Genomic DNA, 20,688 nt, shown 5'->3' on the forward strand with positions numbered 1-20,688 from the left:
GCACCCCGAGAAGATTTTGAAATCTTTACCCTTTGAAACGCTATTTCTTGCATTTTTAGGGGCACATTAGGCTGGTAATCTAAGCTATGTTTTATGGTTTCTCTTTGATTGAAAAATACACAATGATTCCAGCTTGATATTTAGGGGCGACACCCTCAGAACGTATTTTTTACCAGAGGCGCGACAATACTAAGTGGGTCACATGTTTCATGGGAAAATTTTGAGATCTTTACCCTCTGAAATGCTATTTCCTGCATTGTGAGGGGCAACTTTGCCGGGAGACTTTGCTGGAAATAAGCCTACGTTTTGCTAGTAGATTACGTTTTACGTTGCATAAAGGTAACCGCCTACGTTTTACGTAGAATCAAAGTGACCAATTACGCGTTACGGCCAATGTACTGATTACGAATTACGTTGATTTTGGGTGGCTGATTACGGATTACGAAGTCTAAAACGGCCTGATTACGCCTTACGGAAAAGGGGCATGCATGCCCTCATCCATGCGACTCGGCCCGCTCGGCCGAGTGAAGCATATTGTGTTGCATTCGTTTTGCCTGTTTTAAATATTCTCTGTTCATTACTCAGGGAATTGGTTTGTTTGTGACAGCACAGCCCAAGACTCTGCCAGGATAAATCCAGGTCTCTATCCGAATGATATTTAATTTGGTGTTAATCTACAAGCAGATCATTAGAGGTTGGTGGGGAAGATTGTGAACTCCTTATGATATACGCCGATTTCTTTCCGTCTACGTAAGGCAATAGTTCGTTGCTACTTTGATATATCATACATCTAATTGGATCGTATGAATGCCGTAAAACTTTCTTGGCAGTATGTGTGGGGTGGGGTGGGGGGGGGGGGTCTTCGGAAAAATTTTGAAGACTTCCTTCACGCAGACGTTCCCGAAGCATTAGAAAAATTCAATACGGAACTCGTACGACTTTATAAACGCACAAGTGTGACAAGTAAATCCGTCTGTTTCTTAGTTGTGGATCCGTATAAATTCCGTAAATTCGTAAAAACTATGTTTCTTAAAGATAATTAGTGGGCCGTATGTATTTCCAAGGAGGACTTGATAAAACTCGTTTGAATTCTGAGAAATTCGCAGGGATATCTAGGCAGCACTTAAGTTGAAAAGCAGAAATGTCTGAATTCCCGTCCCGACAGGTGAGTTTTAGGAGCCAAACTTGCGGCAGGTGCGGGGCGCGGGGCATGTCGGGAGTGATTAAACATGGCGGCAGGTCGGAACGTGTTTTTATTTACTGTCGGATTTTAAACCTGAAGCCGGGCCGAAGTGAGCTGTGATGGCGGGGACACAGGTAGGACTGGGGCAGGGGAAGGGGGGAGGGGTTGGGGGAGGCAAGGGATGTATGTTCAGGGAGCGGGGTGGAAGTCTTAGTAGCCAGGGTTGTGGTACTCTCCAAGCATAGGAGTGGGTCCGGCAGGTTTTAGGCGTTTTTGTCGGGCTTTCTACTTTGTCATGGTTTCTTTCTATCTTTTTATCGGTTAAAGATAGAAAGAAACCATGACAAAGTAGAAAGCCCGACAAAAACGCCTAAAAACACGTCAAAAACCTGCCGAACCCACTCCTCTGCTTGGAGAGACTAAGGGTTGTGGTATGTTGTTGTGCTATCTGATACATGCATGTGTGCTCGCCTGAATGACTTCGCTAATTATCATCATTACTGTGTAACTGTTGTGTGTTTGTTTGGCCAGGAGAGGCAGTTTTAGATTCTTAAGACATCACAAATTCACGAGCAACAGGCATGATACGGGGTAGTTACTGCACACTGCTGTGTGCTGTAGAACACGTGTGTGAAGTCCTGCCCTGTGTTTTGGTATGTTTGGCTGCTACACGACAGAGTCGCCTGTAGTAAATTATGTTACACTCAGACTCCGCCGGTTTCACACCACCGGAGGGACTGTTAAAACCCAATTGAGCGGAACTGGCGATAAAAACAGACAGATAGCGTCAGATCTCTCCGTACGAGGGTGGAAAAGTGTTGAAAAATGTTACATTTATTACTTTAAACAAAGAAATTCCAACCCCAGTCATGCATGAACACCCCAACTATTAACGTTAGGTCCGAACACACAGGTTTTCCTTTTGCTCCCCAAGATTATGTCTGTCCAGTGTTAGTTTCTCATGAACACAAAAAGTCATACGGTATTGGTTAGGTGAGTGAAATTCCACACTTTGCCACATTACATCTGAACCTGTGAATGTTGGATCACCTTACATGAACACCTGAGGGTGCTGCTCAGGTGTTTCTCCATTGTTGTGATGAGTGAAGACCATTGTCCTGGTGTTAATGGTACTCCTGACTTCTGTTACCAGAATATGACTTAAAGGGTCCCGTGTCAGGTTTGCTAGACTTAATGTGAATTAAGGGGGGCATGTTGCTGCGGGTGTCAATGCGAATCAATCTCTCATTTCCTACTACACTGCCCATTACATATTAATCAGCGTTTACTTTTACTTGACCAACTTTCCAAAATTGTAGGACACATTTTCGACATCAAATCACTTTCGGACGATGCTATTAAACACCTGTTAATCTACGGATCATCTCTTTGCTCCCACAGTTCAAACTGTAACATAATGAGTTTAACTCAAGAATATATCATACTTACGAAGCGGTTCTCACATTGAAATTGGTGCATCTCATCCTATCAGTTATATTTAGTTGGGGGGAGGGTTGCGCTAACTGGGATACGAAACATATTACAACACATATATTGAATGCTTTCATTTATGTATTAATGTTTGTGTATGTAGATAAGTATATACTAGTAACTGTTTAAATTATGTTCCTGTCCTGTACGATGGCGCATTAATATAAGTTGTATTAACTTGAGTGCGTTGCCATCTTGTCTGTATTTGTCATCTATGTTGTTTAATAATAAAAAAAAAAGTGAATTATGTAGATTATAGTAATTATAGTAAAAATAATCTTTATTGCATAATCCTGCCCAGAGGACTAAATGCACATGTGACCACAGTGGTCTAAAGTATGTAAAATACAAACCAGGAAACACTAAAATCCTAAATTCTTATGCTAAATACAATGTATTAAAACACTATATACTAAAGTTAATTAGTTAATGATTAATGACATATGAAAGTGAGAAACTCTGCTGTCTGGTTCTACATTTTGAAAGTTTCTAATCAAATTCTTAAAAGACAGCATAGTAGTAATTATAAGGTGAAAGTAAAATTGTTGCCTTGGAGTTTGAAACTAACTTCTGCTAGATTTTGTCCTACCTATACTATAGAATATTCTGGAATGTGACATTTGGATTTAGGGGAGGGGGGCGGTCTGCAGAAGGTTAAATAGAACCGGTTTGTCAGTAAAGGTGATAAAAATGTCATGATCTTAATTACTTAAGGTGACGACTACAGCCCCAGGCAGGTGAGCACACCCATCTTAAGGGTTCTTTGTTCAACCTTAAAGTTACCTGAGGCTATTTCTACATGTTTGTTTATTGAGGTACATTGTAATGTCAATGCGAATGACAAAATGTTAATTTTGAGGAGAGATTGTGATGTAACACATTCTTACAAAACTTTCACCATTATTGATTTATTATATTGACAATTGAATTGTATGAGCCGCCTTCACACACCGTTTCGTTGGCAAGACCTGCAGGCTCTTGTTGAATTTGATTTAAAAAATGTCTTGCTTTAAGTACTACTTACAAACCCGACACAGGATCATGGTTTGTGTTGGACAAGTTGGTTTGCTGCGTGCCTGGAAAGCTGATTTAGACTAAAAGATTATTCATATTTTCAATCTTTCCAGCTGTATTATAGGATTGTATTATCATTAATCTGAAATATCCATATGTTATGGAGTATTCTATCCCTGGGCTAATATCTATATATAAATTTCCTGGCCCGACTCTCATGTGAAGAAAAATCCCTGAACATCCATGACTAATTGTAATACTGATAAAGTATGATAAGCCTGTCACACACTTTTTTAAACCTGCCACCGGATGTGCACCGCATCCTCTCTATTTTCACCTTGCTGTGACATTTCAGTGCTGCAAACTTGAGTGTATAATACACAATACCATGTACGATTGATTATAAGTCCTCAGTCTATAATAGTATAAATGGTGAGTTTGGTACAACTCTAGGGTTCCTGACCCTGAGGATGGGTGTGGTTCTGTAGTCAGATCGGGCCGGCGCTCAACATTTCTTACATCATCACTACAAATTATATGGACTTGCCTTTATTCCTACCACAAATCTAATACTGTCAGGAATTTACAATGACAAACTATTACTTCAGCCAAGTTCAGGTGCTGGGAATGACATTGTCTGTTACATGTATGTGGACTGTAGTAGTTGTACCTCCCCATGTGTAATGTTTATTATTGTGTACAGGTTACCATGTCATATACTGATACGTATATCCATCCTCATGAAATATTCACACACCGTGCAGGTGTAACAATGGGGTCAGGATGAATACAGGTCTGAGTCAGGGATAACAATAGACCGTAAGATCCCACAGTCCTGCCTACCTCCGTCAAAACGTAGAAATGCACAATAAAACATGAAAATGCAAATATTTGACAGATATGCAGTCACTCTCTCATTGGTTGAACCGCTAATTGTTGAACTGCTAAATTGTGATGAACAGTCAGGATCGGTCTATTCCTACCAGAATTATATTACCTGCAAAACGTGGTCATCAGAAATTTTACCTGCAATGTGAAAATCTTTCTGCCAATACCAAAGCTGATGATCCTGGCTTGGGTTTGTACTAAAAATGTTTCTCAAATAAGGCCTAAAATAGCTAAATATCATATTCATTTTGAAACACTAATGAGTCCTGCTTAAGTTAAAATACACACACCAAACACACAGGAGCTCACACATAAAGTCACAATAAATAATGTACCTCAGTCAGTGGAATATCCTCAGCATACAGTAAAGCCTCTGACTGAGGTACATTACATGACTTCATGATTGTTTGATCTCGTGTGTGTTTGGTGTGTTATTTTAACTGAAGCAGGACTCTATGGTTGTTACTCCCAGTTTTTAGGTTCAGGTGTAAGTCTGTAATACTAGTGCCTCCAGCTGGACTGTCAGGTGGTTGGAAATAAGGCCGTTGTTTGTACAGCAGGTGCACTTGTTGCTTTGTTTGTTCAGCTCAGGAGTGGCTGAAGTGGTTTCAGACCTTCAGCTGTAACTCATATCAGGCTGGAGGCTTAGAGGCCACATCAAGTTACAGTATTTATGTTTCGCCAACGAAACATATTGTTTTTTTGTCATGTTTCTTCTCCTCCTTCTCCTTCTCCTGTCAAATCTTCAAATCGCTTCTTCTCGGTCGTCCGTGAACCAAATTGGCTGAAATTTGGTATGCAGGTAGAGTAAGAGTATACCCCTAGACACTTTTTTTAATTTTGTTGATATAAGTTTTTAAAATCATTTTATCAAGGGTTTTTTTGTCATTTTCAGACAAAAGTCGCACTATATGGCCTCCAGTTTTTGCAAAGCCTGAGTTGTGTTACAGTTTCACGGTAGTTGCAATTGGGTTACGCCTTCAGTCGCCCAGTTTTGTAGCACTATGATAGTGCTAATGCATAAGGCTGCAAGTAAAAGAAGCCCTCCAACAGTCGCCGCGGCTACCAGTTTTGGAAATTTTCAGCATCTGAATATAAAAAGTAATTAGCACTACCCAAAATGCTAACTACAACCAATGAGGTTTTATATATATGAACCTCCTTGCTCCAACTTCCTTGCTCCCGACAGATGGAATCTCACAAGAATCACACAAGACGGCTTGCAATCGCTGTTCACATGGATATGATTTAAACAATATTTTGACGGCAGAATTTTTGTTTGTTGTTTGTTCATGGCAGATCAGATGCCCGGTTTGGTAGAAAATGATGATAATAAAACGCAACTTAAAAACAGTGACATACAACGCCGAAAAGATATGGAAAACCACACCTCGGGAACAACGTAAACCAAAGGTCAATGACCCCTACTGTAGGAATAAAAAACATTGACGGGCAGCGAAGCTTTTTACTAGCAAGGACCTGCAACACCAGAATTGCAGTTGATTTGGTCAAAGATTCAGTTTATCTGTTGTAACAAGAAAAAATTAAGCAGTTGAATTATCGGATTAGTTTTATTTTCTGTGTTGAATTCTACAATTCTATAACATAGATTATGTGACGCGTCTTGGCCGATTTAAAAGCGAACATGTCGCCATGAACAGGAATGATCCAATTACCAGCAACCAATCAGTGAGAAGAATACGTTATGCCATTGGTCACCGAAGAAACCGACATTCATCCGGGGAGATGCTTACGCAGGTGGCGTGCGTCGCTAATTAATTTGCCAGAACATAGGGTTTTACGTGTGCATTGAATAAATGTTACGGCAACCATTATGACTGACTGGCTGGAATTTTCACTGAACATTTTATTTTTGTTTTGTCTTCTTATAAAATCCGTCACAATTTCAACTATAGTTAGAATATACATGTAATTTTCTTATTAGAATAAAGGTAAGCCTGGCAAACTGACAAAATGGGCTGTTCCAATTTTTTGTTTTTGTAGTTATTTCATTATATTTCAATTTACCCAGGTATTATTTTGGGACAGCCCATTTTTGCATGGGGAGGGGTATTGGCGAAACATGCTGTATTTGCTCAGGGGCAAATGATGGCCTTTCTAGTATTTAAATTTGTTTGTCAGACATTTTGAAGTAACAAGAAATCAAGAAGAAAACAAAGTACTGGGAGTGGGAGGAAGATTTGACAATGACAATATCATATATGTGTGTACCAAGGTGCAAACTTTCCCTCAGAGCTCCGACTCATGTTGATCTTCCAGCTCAACTCATTTTTCTAAAGAACAAACACATCAATATGCGTAGCCTAATAAAGAAATTGCCACCAAATGAAATGCAATGAATGAAAACTAAATGCACAAGATGTAAGTTGTAGAGAAACGTATAATGCTGAGATGCTACAATGTCTTGGTTCTGAATACAAGAACCTTGTTACCCAGTGATTCTCCATTTACCTGATGAAATTATTCACTTGTCTTGTTTCTGCAGAGACTTCACTACTCCGGACACTGAAACTGTAACACGCCAGACCTCATAACAAACATGGACCATGGGGATGGGCAGGAGCCCCCCCTAGTGGGGTTTGGGGGTACTGCAGGGAAGTGGGGCATCACGCCGATCGAGCGGCAGGAGAGCGGCGACCGGAGCCGTTCCCGTGGTGAACGGGTGGGCCACGCCCGGCAACCGGACGTGGAGATGAGCGTTGTCGGGGGCGACCCCATCGCGCCCGAGCGGAGGGACCGGGGCCACAAATCCTCCAAACGGAGGAAAAAGAAGAAGAAGCAGAAGGAGAACAACGGGGAAGTGAACCCGGCGTACTCCCATAGTGAGAACGGGGAAAACAGAAACTCTGACGACGTGGAAACGCTACAGAACCACAACAGAACTCCGCAAACCCTTCCGCCCGTCACGGGCGCGCAGCCGACCCACGCTGGGCCGCCACCCAGGCAACCGTTGCCAAGGAAACAGGATGCACACGAGGACGTTATTGTGCCGATCGATGTGGAGGAGTTGCAGAGATGTGACGTGGTGGATACGGGAGGGGGGCAGAACTCCAGGTGGAACAACATGATGGGATCTCTGCTGGGGTTGGGGGGAGGGGAGGAGAGGCAGTCAGCTACCCACCTGGACCAGGTAACTACCTGTACACACCTGTACACACCTGCACACACCTGTTCATTCTTATTGGCTGTTTTTAAGCCGGCGTCACAATTCATGCGAGCGTCGGCCGACTTTGTAGATCGCCCAAAGCTCGCCGAATTTCAAAATCCCCCAAGCGTCGACCTTATTTTCCAATGAAAATCTCATAGTGTTCGTAGAACACTAAAAACTACAAATCCCCCATGAGATGGTACCTTCTCTTGGACATGGATGAAGTCAGTATCGACTAACCTGGTAAAAGGCTAGCCTCCGTTGCAGACTCTGAAGCGGCTTTTTGGGGGGCTAAATAATACACTTTTTGCAGCCACCCCGTAACTATCAGCCATCCTGTAACCATCAGCCGCCTAGAGTCTGCGTTATTACGGCATGTCAAAGCGAAATTAAAATCACGTTAGGGCGATTAACGCAGAGGTGCGAATTTCCTGCCTATGGTAGACCGCACAATAAGAACAGTATACACGCACCTCCCCCAGTCAGTGTGCTGTCACGCTTGTGGCCAAATAGTTTGCCATTTCTCATTAAAAACCCGTTTTTTAAGACTCAATCGAAGAAAGTCATCGAAGAAAACAAGGAAAAACGTAAACAAAACAAGAATTTCGCCCGTGCATTTCAGCCTCTACGTCGTGATTTGCCGCGGTTCGCCGTAATTTCTGGCCGTATTCGACACAATATATATTTCTTCGAATATTTTTCCGTGAAAATTCTCCGTATGTACCGTAGATAAATCGTTATTTTCGCTAAGAATTCACATACGTCACGACGCTCGCTCGAGTCCCAACCTGCCCCGTCCAACAAGACGTAAACAAAACAAGAATTTTCGCCCGTGCATTTCAGCCTCTACGTCGTGATTTGCCGCGGTTCGCCTTTATTTCTGGCCGTATTCGACACAATATATATTCCTGTGAATATTTTTTCGTGAAAATTCTCCGTATTTACCGTAGATAAATCGTTATTTTCGCTATGAATTCACATAAGTCATGACGCTCGCTCGAGTCGCAACCCGTCCCGGGCCGTCCGCCATGTTTTTAAACTCATTGATATGCAAGGTTCTGAGCGCTGATTGGGCTGCGTCATAAAGACTGTGCTCTGATTGGTTGACAGCAAGATGTGACGTGACCACACGGGCGGGAATTTCCCTTTACACTTCGGGCGTTTCTTGTCAAAATAGATCGCATTTTGTGACGATTGAAGCAGTATTATAGCGACCTTCGTAACAAATTGATTTTGAAAAATTAACAAAGTTTTTTCTGATCACAACATTCAGTTACTAGTACTTTTCCTAGTCAATTAATTTTCGCGGTACGGTCAATCAATTTTCCCCAAGTGGACGGCCTCTCAAGATCTCAGTCGCGGTCTGGCCGAAACACTGCTTCTAATAATCGAAGTTTGTCTTTAGGAACAGTAGAAATAGCAAACTATTTTGCCACAAGCGTGACAGCACACTGACTAGGGGAGGTGCGTGTATACTGTTCTTATTGTGCGGTCTACCATAGGCAGGAAATTCGCACCTCTGCGTTAATCGCCCTAACGTGATTTTAATTTCGCTTTGACATGCCGTAATAACGCAGACTCTAGGCGGCTGATGGTTACAGGATGGCTGATAGTTACGGGGTGGCTGCAAAAAGTGTATTATTTAGCCCCCCAAAAAGCCGCTTCAGAGTCTGCAACGGAGGCTAGTAAAAGGCCAATATTTGGATCAACTTTAAATTTATTTCTAAAAATCGACCGAAGCCCGCGTAATCGACAGGACGTCGGCCGTACTTCGGCCGAAAATGCACATCTGAAGCTCGCCAACACGTCGGCCGAGCTGAATTTCTTATTTGTGACGGGGGCTTTAGGACAGTAAGAAATAAGGTTAAGCAGACTTGACAGGAAAGTGACTAAGTCTGAGGAAACCTGTGCATGAAATTGTTTAATGCTGTTTATTAATTACTTACTTGCTTATGTCGAGACCTTCCAGGCCTATTGTTTAATACACATGTTTATGTCAGAGTACTTTGACAGGCACATGTGTACAGGCTGACAGGTAAGGAACTTCTGAAACACCTCTGGACGGTTTTCCGATATTGACAACCACCTGTTAGTGTTACACATGCTTCCCTCGGTAGGACATTATGACTAAATGTGTTCCCCTTACAAGTGGCACACTCAGTTGAGTGTCAAAGACTCTGGGAATCAAACGCCCGATCTTCAGACACCTTGCAATGTTTGCATTCTCCCCAACCCCCTGCCAGCGTGCATTGTCCCTGGTCAGGACACCTTGAAAGCCCGAGGGTGTCGCCTGAGCAGGGGTCACCCACCTGTCTCACACTTGGTGCTTTTCTCCTGGGTAGGACAGTTAGCCCCCTATTTGGGCTAGATGGGTGAATGGCGACTGGGAAACAAACTCCCGAGCTTCAGATCTAGACTCTACCAGTCCCCCCCGGTCGCTGGGAAAATAGTAGAAATTGGCCAAATAGAGTCAAATGTTTGAAGGGTAGACCCCTTGGTAGAGCCTACATGGGCCTAAATGGGTTTATAAGGGCCAAAAACATCACTTAGAATAGTCTGCCGAGAGTAACTGAAAAAGCTACAGTCGTCTGGTCGTGCGCTAATTGATTTATGGCCTAAATGATCTCAACTCCAAAGCTACTACCTTTGTTCAGAAAATGACCGGATTAATTTTATTGCCTTTATTCTCGCCGACTTTTCACAGTCTCCTCGGTTGCCAATTTGACCCTATCTCCGTAGTCGACTCCCTTCAAACATTTGACTCTATCGTATTTGGCCAATTTCTACTATTTTCCCAGCGACCGGGGGAGACTGGTAGAGTCTACTTCAGATCCAGAAGCACGTTACTCTGTAATGTTTGCACCACCCACAGCCACCTGTCAGAGGTGCCTTGTGCCTTGCCAGGAGGCCATGACGCCTGGAGCAAGGAATGTGTCCCTGCCACCTGTCTTAACATCTCCAATCAGAGTTCTGGTATAAAACCTGGTTCTTCTCTTTAGTCACAGACAAAAGACAGTGGATGTTGTCTGAAATGTCTGACTGTTTCAAAATCTTATCCTGTTGCTTGTTAAGGAGTAACTGCTTGAGTAACTGTCATTTGGTGTATCTTATTACCTGGCTGTCTAACCTTCCAGAACGCACCTGTCTTACACTTGGTCTCCTACCAGAACAAAACAACCTCCCCCAGACCTTTAGGGAATGTCAGTGTCAGGCAGTGATCCAAGGAGACCAAGACGACTTCTTACCAGTAATTACAAGCCAGGCAACCTGGCGGAACACAACTTTGGACAAAAGGGTTTTCCCGCTGAAATGATCTACATAATTCTCTCTAAAGCTGTCAGGCTGTGCCAATGGAATGTGTCGATTATTGGATTTGAAAAGAATAATCATAATATTACATTATGGTGAACTGGAAAATCAATGTGAAACCAGAGGCTGAGGGGAAAGTCTGTTCTTAGGGAATTTTTTTTACACACAATTTCAGGAAGTCAGTTTTCTTGCCAGCCCTCTGTTTTCATCTTGCTGAACTTAAAAGTTAAATTGCTGAAAAAATGTTGATGGACCCTGAAAACTAAAAATGTTATGGCTCAAGGTTGGTCACTGTGAGTCGCCTCATTTGGTCCAGAGTAGCGTGTAGCGTAGAACGCACATTACGCACACCACCCACACCACCCCTGCTGAACAACAGATCTGAGCACTCATGCCTGAAGGCCTGGTGCCGTATGATTCGGTGAGACCGTGCCCCAGCTGTCTGCCAAGAAAAAACTGCTGAACTGCAAAATCAACACGAAACCACTGAGTCTGAGGGGAAAGTTGTAGTTCAGACTTTTTGGTACGAACGTTTCTGGGAGGGAGTTTTGTTATCATCTTGTGAATGCCTCTTGTTGAAATTTGTCAAAGTACCTAGAAAATAGCCTTTCATGGTTTGAGTTTGGTCACGGAATCGCCTCGTTTGGTTCAGAGAAGCGTGTAGCGTAGAAAGCACACGTCATTATGTACACCTCACATGCTGCCGTCTTACTTTGTACAACGGATCTGAGCGCTCATGCCCGAAGGTCTGTTGTCACATGATTCGATAGGACCGTGCGTCGACTGTCTGCTTATGCTTTCTGCAGACCACGCTGTTGGGAAGCAGGGTAGTGCAGACGGCAGGTCGGGAAGCAGGGCAGCTCAGACGGCAGGTCGGGAGGCAGGGTAGCTCAGACGGCAGGTCGGGAGGCAGGGCAGCTCAGACGACAGGTCGGGAGGCAGGGTAGCTCAGACGGCAGGTCGGGAGGCAGGGTAGTGCAGACGGCAGGTCGGGAAGCAGGGCAGCTCAGACGGCAGGTCGGGAGGCAGGGCAGCTCAGACGGCAGGTCGGGAGGCAGGGCAGCTCAGACGGCAGGTCGGGAGGCAGGGTAGTGCAGACGGCAGGTCGGGAGGCAGGGCAGCTCAGACGGCAGGTCGGGAGGCAGGGCAGCTCAGACGGCAGGTCGGGAGGCAGGGTAGTGCAGACGGCAGGTCGGGAGGCAGGGCAGCTCAGACGGCAGGTCGGGAGGCAGGGCAGCTCAGACGGCAGGTCGGGAAGCAGGGCAGCTCAGACGGCAGGTCGGGACGCAGGGCAGCTCAGACGGCAGGTCGGGAAGCAGGGCAGCTCAGACGGCAGATCGGGAAGCAGGGCAGCTCAGACGGCAGGTCGGGACGCAGGGCAGCTCAGACGGCAGCTCAGACGGCAGGTCGGGAAGCAGGGCAGCTCAGACGGCAGGTTGAGTGCCTGACAGTTCAGTTCATCCTCCGTAAGGTGACACCGGTGTCTCCACAAGTCCCTTTTAGAGCATGACAGAGCAAAGTTCAAGTGCTACGGACCAGCACCTGTTAGCCCATCTCTCTCTGGACTGCATCTGATAGGGGGCATCGGCCTGGTTCAGCAGACAAACTGTGGGCTACGTTCAGCTTTGGACGGCACACTTTCAAACAAGTTTTAAGGACTTGTACTGTTTTTTTATCGTATTGGGATAAACAACAACATTAGTTTGGACACAGTGGCATTACAGGTGGCATCAGCCTGGTACAGCAGACAAACCGTGGACTACGTTTAGTTTTCAACAGTCTTCTGCAACGAGGCTTGAACCTTCAGATTGAGTCTTGTGCTGTGATTTTGTTCAGATAAACAACATAGTTTGGACACCTGAGTGCCAAGAGTGGGCAAACCTTGAGCTACGGTCAGCTTTGGACGACACACTGTCAAACATGAAGATCTCGTAATGTCATTTGATTGGCCAGGGATAAACAGCATAGTTTGGACGCTAGGGCTCGCTGCGTACTCAGAGTTGCTGGGCAGGCTAGAAGACAGCAAGTTGCCAAACACGCATGTTTGTGAGTGATGTTCCAGAAAAGCAGCCTGATCTTAACAACACGAGGTTCACTGTGGATGGTGGCATTCTTTCATCTAATAGAGGAGAATTGTCAACGTGTGGAGAGGAAGAGGAATGGATTTCGAACCAGTTTAACTCGCTGAAGAGCTGATCTTCTAATGGTTGTGACAAGAATCGAAAGACGACTATAATATTCACAGTATACATTGATCTCACCCGTAGTTTTCCAAGAACTGTTTTGAGCAAGTGATGAGCGGTGGACCGCAGCTTAGCATCCCAACTACAGATGCGCACAAGTCGGGTGAGCGACAACAGCCAGGTTTCCAACTCCTAACCTCCAGGTTCAGAGGTTAAGGGTCACTAACCACACGCTACTAAACTCAAATTGTCTATCATCGAGTCAACAACCTGTCAAATCCTGCAGACCAGGATCAGACGGATCAGACTCCCAAGTGGTCCCACACTTCTTGCCGTGATGAGGTCAGACGGAATTATAGCAACATTGTATGATTGTGCATTAAAGACTGTCGGGTGAACGACAACAGCCGGGATTAGAACTCCTAACCTTCAGTTCCAGAGGCAAGGTCACTTTATTTCAACACCCAAATCGTTTGTCACCGTGTCGACAAGCTTCGGAATTCTGCAGACCAACGTCAGACGACAAGCCTAACCACCAAGACCTATCCACCTGCTGTTGTGGCCCGGTCCGGAAAAGCGACATTGTGAAGCGAAGACTCACTACTTCAGCGAAGACTCACTTTTGTGGGAGGACAACTTGTACACTAGGTGCTTTTGCAGCTGTTTTGCCCTGGCTTTCACATTGGGATAAATCCAAATAAAGCAATAGAACAATAAAACCACAGGCAGCTTGCGGAGGACGGCCATGGACAGCAGGATCGGTTGGCGCAAAGGTCGGGGCGCGGCGGACGGCCTGGAAGCTGTCGTGTTCGAGAACGACGGTCGTGAGCCCCAGCTGATCTCCATGGTGAGGACGACATCGCTGACGAGCTTCACCTTCGCAGAGGTCAGGCTTGTTTGTTTGTTTGTCTGTTTGTTTGTTTCCCATAACTGGTAAACTGGTCTCAGGTGTAACACACCAGTTTTGTACAGTAAGTTTGATAACAAGCTGAGAAAGGCTGGACTCTGAGGTTTGATCCACTCATACCAGATGGACATCGCTTTTCCGTAACTCAGTATGTAAAAGGTTAGTGTAAACTTAAGGTAGTCCCATAACCTTTCTTAAGGCTGTAGAGGCAGTGGGTTGTTATCCAAGTTGTGTTCTAGGGCACGGTATTGGAAGGTGGAGCGCAACCCTCTCATTCCACCACCTTTTACCTCCCCAACCGAAGTGAGGTACCCATTTTTTACACCTGGTCAGGGTTTTAAACAGTTTCCTAAGAATCTCCCTGTGGATTAGCTTATAATATGTAGCACTGACAGCATACAAGGTTATAATATAAGATTCATCGGTGAGAACTAATCAAGAGAAGAGTAACGTAGAAAATATATGGACCTCACCCGTCTGAGACTGTAACAGTTGTAGTACTAACGGGACAACTTGGCTTGGGCTACAGCTCGAAGGAAGTTTTTCCAAATTGCAGATGAAACTGCTGACCATGTGCAATCATATTCAAGCTATACTCAAAGATTTTGAGCCCTGTAAACGTTGAAGCTAACTAATCATGGTTGGATTTCAGTCAGTCACTCATGAGGCTGGCTTTTCAGAGATTTATTTTTTCTTCTGTCTGTGGTTACTGAATGATGTTATGGTCACGATTTCTGACAGTTTTTGATGGCTTAAGCTTAAACTTCTAAAACTCCGGCCCGGGGTCAGGTGAGGTGACAGAGTTCATGGCTTGGAGCCAGACTCAGAGTTCGCAGGTTTGTTTTGGCTGTCTTATGTCTGTGCAAATTAAGGTCGGGGCAAGGTGGACATTATTTCAAGATTTTGTACATATCTTGAAAACATTAATTTTATACTTTTAAGATCTCCCCCCACCCCCTCTCAGTTCCAGGTAAGGAAACAGAGTTAGTAGCTTACAGCCAGACAGTTTGTTTTGGGGTGTGCTCTGTGTTCAAAGTCACGCTCTGCCGGCTCGTGAAGAACGTCTGTCACTGGCACTTTGCTGCACCACGTCTCAGCTTACAAATTGCATTATCTTGTGCATTAAAACTCTACATGACTTTCGGTCATTACACAAAAGACGTTTGACTTATTTATAACTTCTTTCTATGCATCTTTAAGTTACTTATTAAGAGACTTGAAGTCTTAGCTGACCTTTAAGTTTACAATGAACGTGACGCTTTTGTCAATGAGTGTTTGAGGTTCCCATGGAGCGGAAGTTATTTATAATTAGATTTAGTGTTCAGGCAGTCAGAGGTTGGAAACTTGCAGGTACACGTCTTCAGCAGGTAGGGTTGAATCTTGAGACAGGTGTAAGATGGGGCAGAGACGTCTAAGACATGAGATATGTGAGCTGGGTGACCTTGAGGAGTTGATGGTGAAGGACGTTCAAGGTCAGCTGCGGAGGAGGATCGGCTGGTCGTTTCTGGACAGACTCACACAGGGCTGGTTCGGCAAGGTCAGTGCAGTTTCAAGGTCGTGGGATTTAGAACATGACGGAGAAAGTATATGGCTGTATCATAATCGGTACAGGGTCCCTGAACTATACATTTGTTTGTTTCTTTGAATCTTTGTTTATTCATGAGAAGCTCAAATCGGCATGCAGGCCACTTTTCATTCAGGTAATGATGAGGGAAGAGGTAAAGGGTCAGATAGAGATACACAACATATCTATGGTACAATTGGTACAACATACAATATACATTGTGCATAGTAGAGCAAAAGGTTCGTGGCGGTAGTCTGTTCCAAACATTAATTGGGTCTGCGGTAGGCTGTCGATCTTCGGAAAGGTCTCTTGCTTGGGTTTGGGGACAACCAGCTGACAGCTTGTGCTTTGTCTGGTTGTCCGTGTACTTTGGTCTCTGCAGTACACAAACGTCTGGCGCATGTAGGGTGGCAGTTTGTTGTTTAGGGCTTTGTATATTTGTACGGCATTGTAGTAACGTAAATGGTGTGTTGCTTTAAATAATTTGCACGTCTTTCCAGCCCAGCCGAGAGATGAGTTCGGTTGATGGTGTCCTGTGTGGGGCCTTTAGTATATCAGTCATTCATTCTGAGTGAAATGTAACCTCGGAGTAATGCGTATCTAGCCTGGGTGTAATCTTAACCATTAAAAAGATTCAAGAAAATGATCTCAAACCAATTTACCGCTTACTGAAGCGCGCTATTCTTCCTCTGGTCGTGACAGAGAAGACAGACGCTATGTACAGTATTTACAGGTTCATTTTACTGGGCAAATATATATCGACCACGGCTTTACGTCCCATCTTAAGGACTGCGACCCTTTCCAGTAGCGTGCATGTCAGGCGAGCGACACAGCCGGTATCCAAACTCCTCACACTCACCTCACTACATGTAGAAAATTGTAAGCTCTTGGTCCTGGGTAATACTTAAAACAAAAACAGATCACAACAAGTCTGAGGGAGGAGACAACATTCTAAGTCATGACTCATATTCAGTGATCGGATCTAATTTATTCTTTGGAGGGGGTGATGATGCACTGTGGGTCCTGTGTATGTGTGTAACACTCCATGTTAAAGAACCCAACACACTTGCGATTGTTGATAAGAGTAGGGGTGAGCCTGTTTGCTCCTTTCAAATTCTTGGGGACATTACTGGGTCATACCTTTTCTCTCATTTGGTATACGAAGAAAAACTACCTGTTGTATTGAGTGCAGTACTATTGAACAGTAAGGTGGCGCCACTGCACCATGGCAGAGAATAGGAAAGTTGCACTGTGATGATTATAACAGTGCTGTAATCTCAATCTGCAGATTTCCTGTCAGGCTAGGGCGTCCTGCCTGTCACAAATAACACAAACATGGGACAAACTCGGAAACTGGTGATGTCACGAATCTGGTGACGTCTCACACAGTTCACCTTCAGGTCACATTAAGTTAAACTTTGTATTTTTTTTTTTACTTCAATTCACCACAAAACAATTGCAAGGCTCATGGAAAACCACTAAAATATGATTGGAGTTTCACTGACTGGGTTTCATTGACAGATATTTGTTCACCTTTGACTTGCAAAGTTTAAGGTTGTACCCATCAGGAAGCAATCACGAGGAAGCTTGGTCCATAGAGATGTGGTTCTAGGAAAGAAGCTTTCAGCGCGGAACTTCCCCCTGAGATGTTGTGACTAACATGTATGCAGTCCGAGAAACGAGTTGCCCACAGGAGTTAGGAAAGCCACTGGCTACCCAGCTGCTGTCTGCTGTTTGCGGGAAGGATTGAACCGGGCGCGACTCTGTCGTGTCCTCGTGATTCGAGGTCACCCATGCGTCCGACAGCGGGACAGAATCGGGACACTGCAGTTATTGATGATTTTTACTCAGACACCGACATGGCCGACCTGCACTCCAGCTTTCCTGACACTGAAAGGAAATCTTAGGAAGACTGTCTTACAGAAATTTGCATGTTGACAGAATTTCTTCATGTCGTGCCAGGAAGGGCAGATGCTAACTCGACTGTTTCAATGTACCAGGAAGTTGGTGATTCAAAAAGTTGCCCTGAACCCTGACAGATGACCTGTGGTTGTCCTGTACTCAGTACTTTGCTGTGTGTGGAGAAGTCGTGGATCCAGTTTCATGTTTCTTCTCTGCTCTCTCTGTGCTGGTGACAGGAAGACAGATGCTAAGTACATCACATACAGGATCACCGTACCAGGAAATGTCCTGCCCTTTGGAGATGTGCCATGAACAAAGGATTGTAGATTAGACACGACAGTTCTGCAGTCAAACAATTTCCAGATCAGCTGAGATTTTGCCATGTGAGAAGTCAGCTAGACATTAGATACTAGTAGTAGGTAGATTATAAGCTGCTTTTGTCTGAGGTTTTGTTTAGCTCGTTCGGAGGTTGTAATCATAACTCGTGATGAGTGTCGGTAACAGAGCGGACTGGCCGACGAGTGTGAGTTTGGAGCTGGAGATGAGAACAACAGAACAGGACCCTGTCGTGCCATCAGGCTGGGGAGAGGTCTTCTGTAGGCACCAGGTAACTAATGTGACTTTCAGTAAAACAGCGGTACCACTGACCACCGGTACCTCTGCATAACGATAACAATTATCATGGTCTGATTTCACCACTTTTTACTAATTTTAGTAGGCCCTTTGGCGGCTTCATGATCACATGAGTGCATACATTAAAGTCCATAGGAGTAAATCTGAATTAATGTTTAACACTTTTTGGTTTAAGTAAAGTTTGGGAGAAGAATTTTTTTTTTCACTTTGACCCTGATCGTTGTGCAGCCTCAGGTTATCAAACCGAAAAATTACTTCTTTGGCTGCAAGCTTAACAAAAAAGGTATGATACGATGCTGACTTAACTCCCCTTAAACTTGACCAGCTTCCTCCCAATAGTGACCAACCATCATTGATCCCTTTATCAAGTGGTTGTAAACAAGTTTTGGCTGCTGCTTAATATCATACCTGACTGTACAACTTGTCCATTGTGCTAAAATACAATATTATTATAGTGAAGGATACACAGCTTGTAGCAAAGATGACATTCGGTTCTGCTGATTCAAATTCATTGAAAACTCAGAAATATAGTTTCTACTGCTTTGGATAAGTTGTCTTGAATGAATTTCATAGATGGTATAAAAAAATTAATGTTCTTAAAAAAACAACTAATTATTTGGACCCCTAAAAGCTCTTTTGTTTGTAAAAATATCATTGAGAGCTGCATTAAAAAGCAAAATCTACTGAAGGTATTCCAGGTGTCAGGATAATGAAGGACAAACTTAATTACTTTGTTGTGTCCACCTCAGAATTAGTGCCTCACAATAATTTTCATTATGAATTGTTCTCACTCGAAGAGACAGAGTCTGAATTGGCACTTGACATCATTTTAATCAGTTCGTGAGTGATGGTACAGAGTTCAAAGCATCACAGATGTCAACGGCCTAGTACTGCAACTAGGCGGGTAACTGAAGTTACACAGGTCACGGGATACCTGTTGAGTAACCACTTAGAATGGAGTTAGCGTGCCTCTTAACCGACTAGAACGAGACTATATTCTATGATACATATCAGTCATTAACTATCAGAGGTAACTGGCTCTGCCAGTGTAAAGTCTGAACTGGGAGAACATTAAAAACAGTAACTAGTCAAAGCATGAAGTTAAAAGCTGAGACGAGGTAAAATCGTGCGGTAGCACTGGGACGAGTGCACATAATCTGTCCCAAATCACAGTCAAATTCACGTAAAGTGTGGGCTCATGCCTCTCTCTGATGAGCGACTGGTATCGACAAACACAGTATTTAACAGACGGCATATACAATATATACAGAAAAAGGTGCAGGTGAGTATAACTCAGGCTCTGCCCGAATCTGCCTCGCGTCTAAAATGGGAGCTTCAGTGTTCACACTAACTATATACATGGCTGCAAGACTCAGTCTTGTGTACATAGCCCATAGGGGTTGTCGCTGACACTGTTTAAGCTCGAAACGAGGGTGCAAACTTAAGTGAACTAAACTACTCACTACCACATGTGCGTAACTTACAATGTGTCGGAGACGGTAGAACAAGAGTGCTTAACTGACAGAAACTATACACAATGCTGAATACTTAAAGTTCGCAAGACATGAGTCTGATGTGGGGACGGCGGTGGCGTGTCAAGCTCTGAGTCCCAAATTCAGTTCATCTCAGAGCTCACGTGTGTTCTCGCACAATCTCGTGTGACGTACGCCGTTCTCGCGAGAACAATTCCGTCATATGCTGCCTACTGTCATCATGTGTGCCTAATTGTTCTCACTCGAAGAGACAGAGTCTGAATTGGCACTTGACATCATTTTAATCAGTTCGTGAGTGATGGTACAGAGTTCAAAGCATCACAGATGTCAACGGCCAGACCGAAGGCGCCAAGAAGACTCCGATGAGAGGTAAGTTTGTCTGTTTTTGTGCGGGGTTGCCTAAATAATGTTTGGTCGCGGTACCGTCGTTGACCGCGGACCCTGGGGGAAAACCACAACTACTATCCGATGCCTTCGGCGCGTTTCTGGGCGATCTGGAGTGGGGATGTGATGAAGTCGCTTCCGAACGGCGGTAACTGGAAGGGCCCCTGTGTGGCTCCATGCCCGGTCTCCTTGTCGATGTAGCGATCTACGGCCTTGCTGTAGGTTTTTGGCGGTGTTGTGGTTGCGTCTGAGGCATGGATGACTTCATGTAATGAACATGCTGCATACTGCTCTGCCGACAAGGGTGGTGGGACTAGCTGTCTGGGCTGGGCGCTGGTTGTTGAAACTGCAAGGAGGGGACTCGCCATCTGTGTGGCTGCGGGCTTCGGGGTAGGGAGCTGCTGGAACGTGCTTGCCGCCTGGACGGATGAGGGCTTGAAGGCACAGTCTTCGGGGCGGGGAGTCCCTGACGTGGGTGCTGTGGTTGAGACTGCGGGGAGGGAACTCGCCATCTGTGTGGCTGAGGGCTTCAGGGTGGGGAGCTGCTGGAACGTGCTTGCCATCTGGA

General features: G+C 44.6%; 1 protein-coding gene across 5 annotated transcripts in view; it reads left to right on the forward strand.

The window, feature by feature from the left end:
• The first annotated feature begins 1,212 nt into the window (after window positions 1-1,212).
• Window positions 1,213-20,688, forward strand: part of LOC136439690 (transient receptor potential cation channel subfamily M member-like 2) — a 47,468-nt gene continuing 27,992 nt past the window's right edge. For 3 of the 5 annotated variants that reach the window (XM_066435211.1, XM_066435213.1, XM_066435212.1), the window contains exons 1-2: window positions 1,213-1,317; window positions 7,083-7,727. In XM_066435211.1, the coding sequence (XP_066291308.1) occupies window positions 7,137-7,727 (591 nt within the window). In that variant the 5' untranslated portion in view covers window positions 1,213-1,317; window positions 7,083-7,136. Of the gene's footprint in view, window positions 1,318-7,082; window positions 7,728-13,957; window positions 14,124-15,394; window positions 15,682-20,688 lie in introns of those variants that run through there. The other 2 variants (XM_066435217.1, XM_066435216.1) reach the window with 2 other exon arrangements.

This window comes from Branchiostoma lanceolatum, chromosome 8, assembly GCF_035083965.1.
Source record: "Branchiostoma lanceolatum isolate klBraLanc5 chromosome 8, klBraLanc5.hap2, whole genome shotgun sequence".
In the NCBI taxonomy this organism is placed as follows: domain Eukaryota; kingdom Metazoa; phylum Chordata; class Leptocardii; order Amphioxiformes; family Branchiostomatidae; genus Branchiostoma; species Branchiostoma lanceolatum.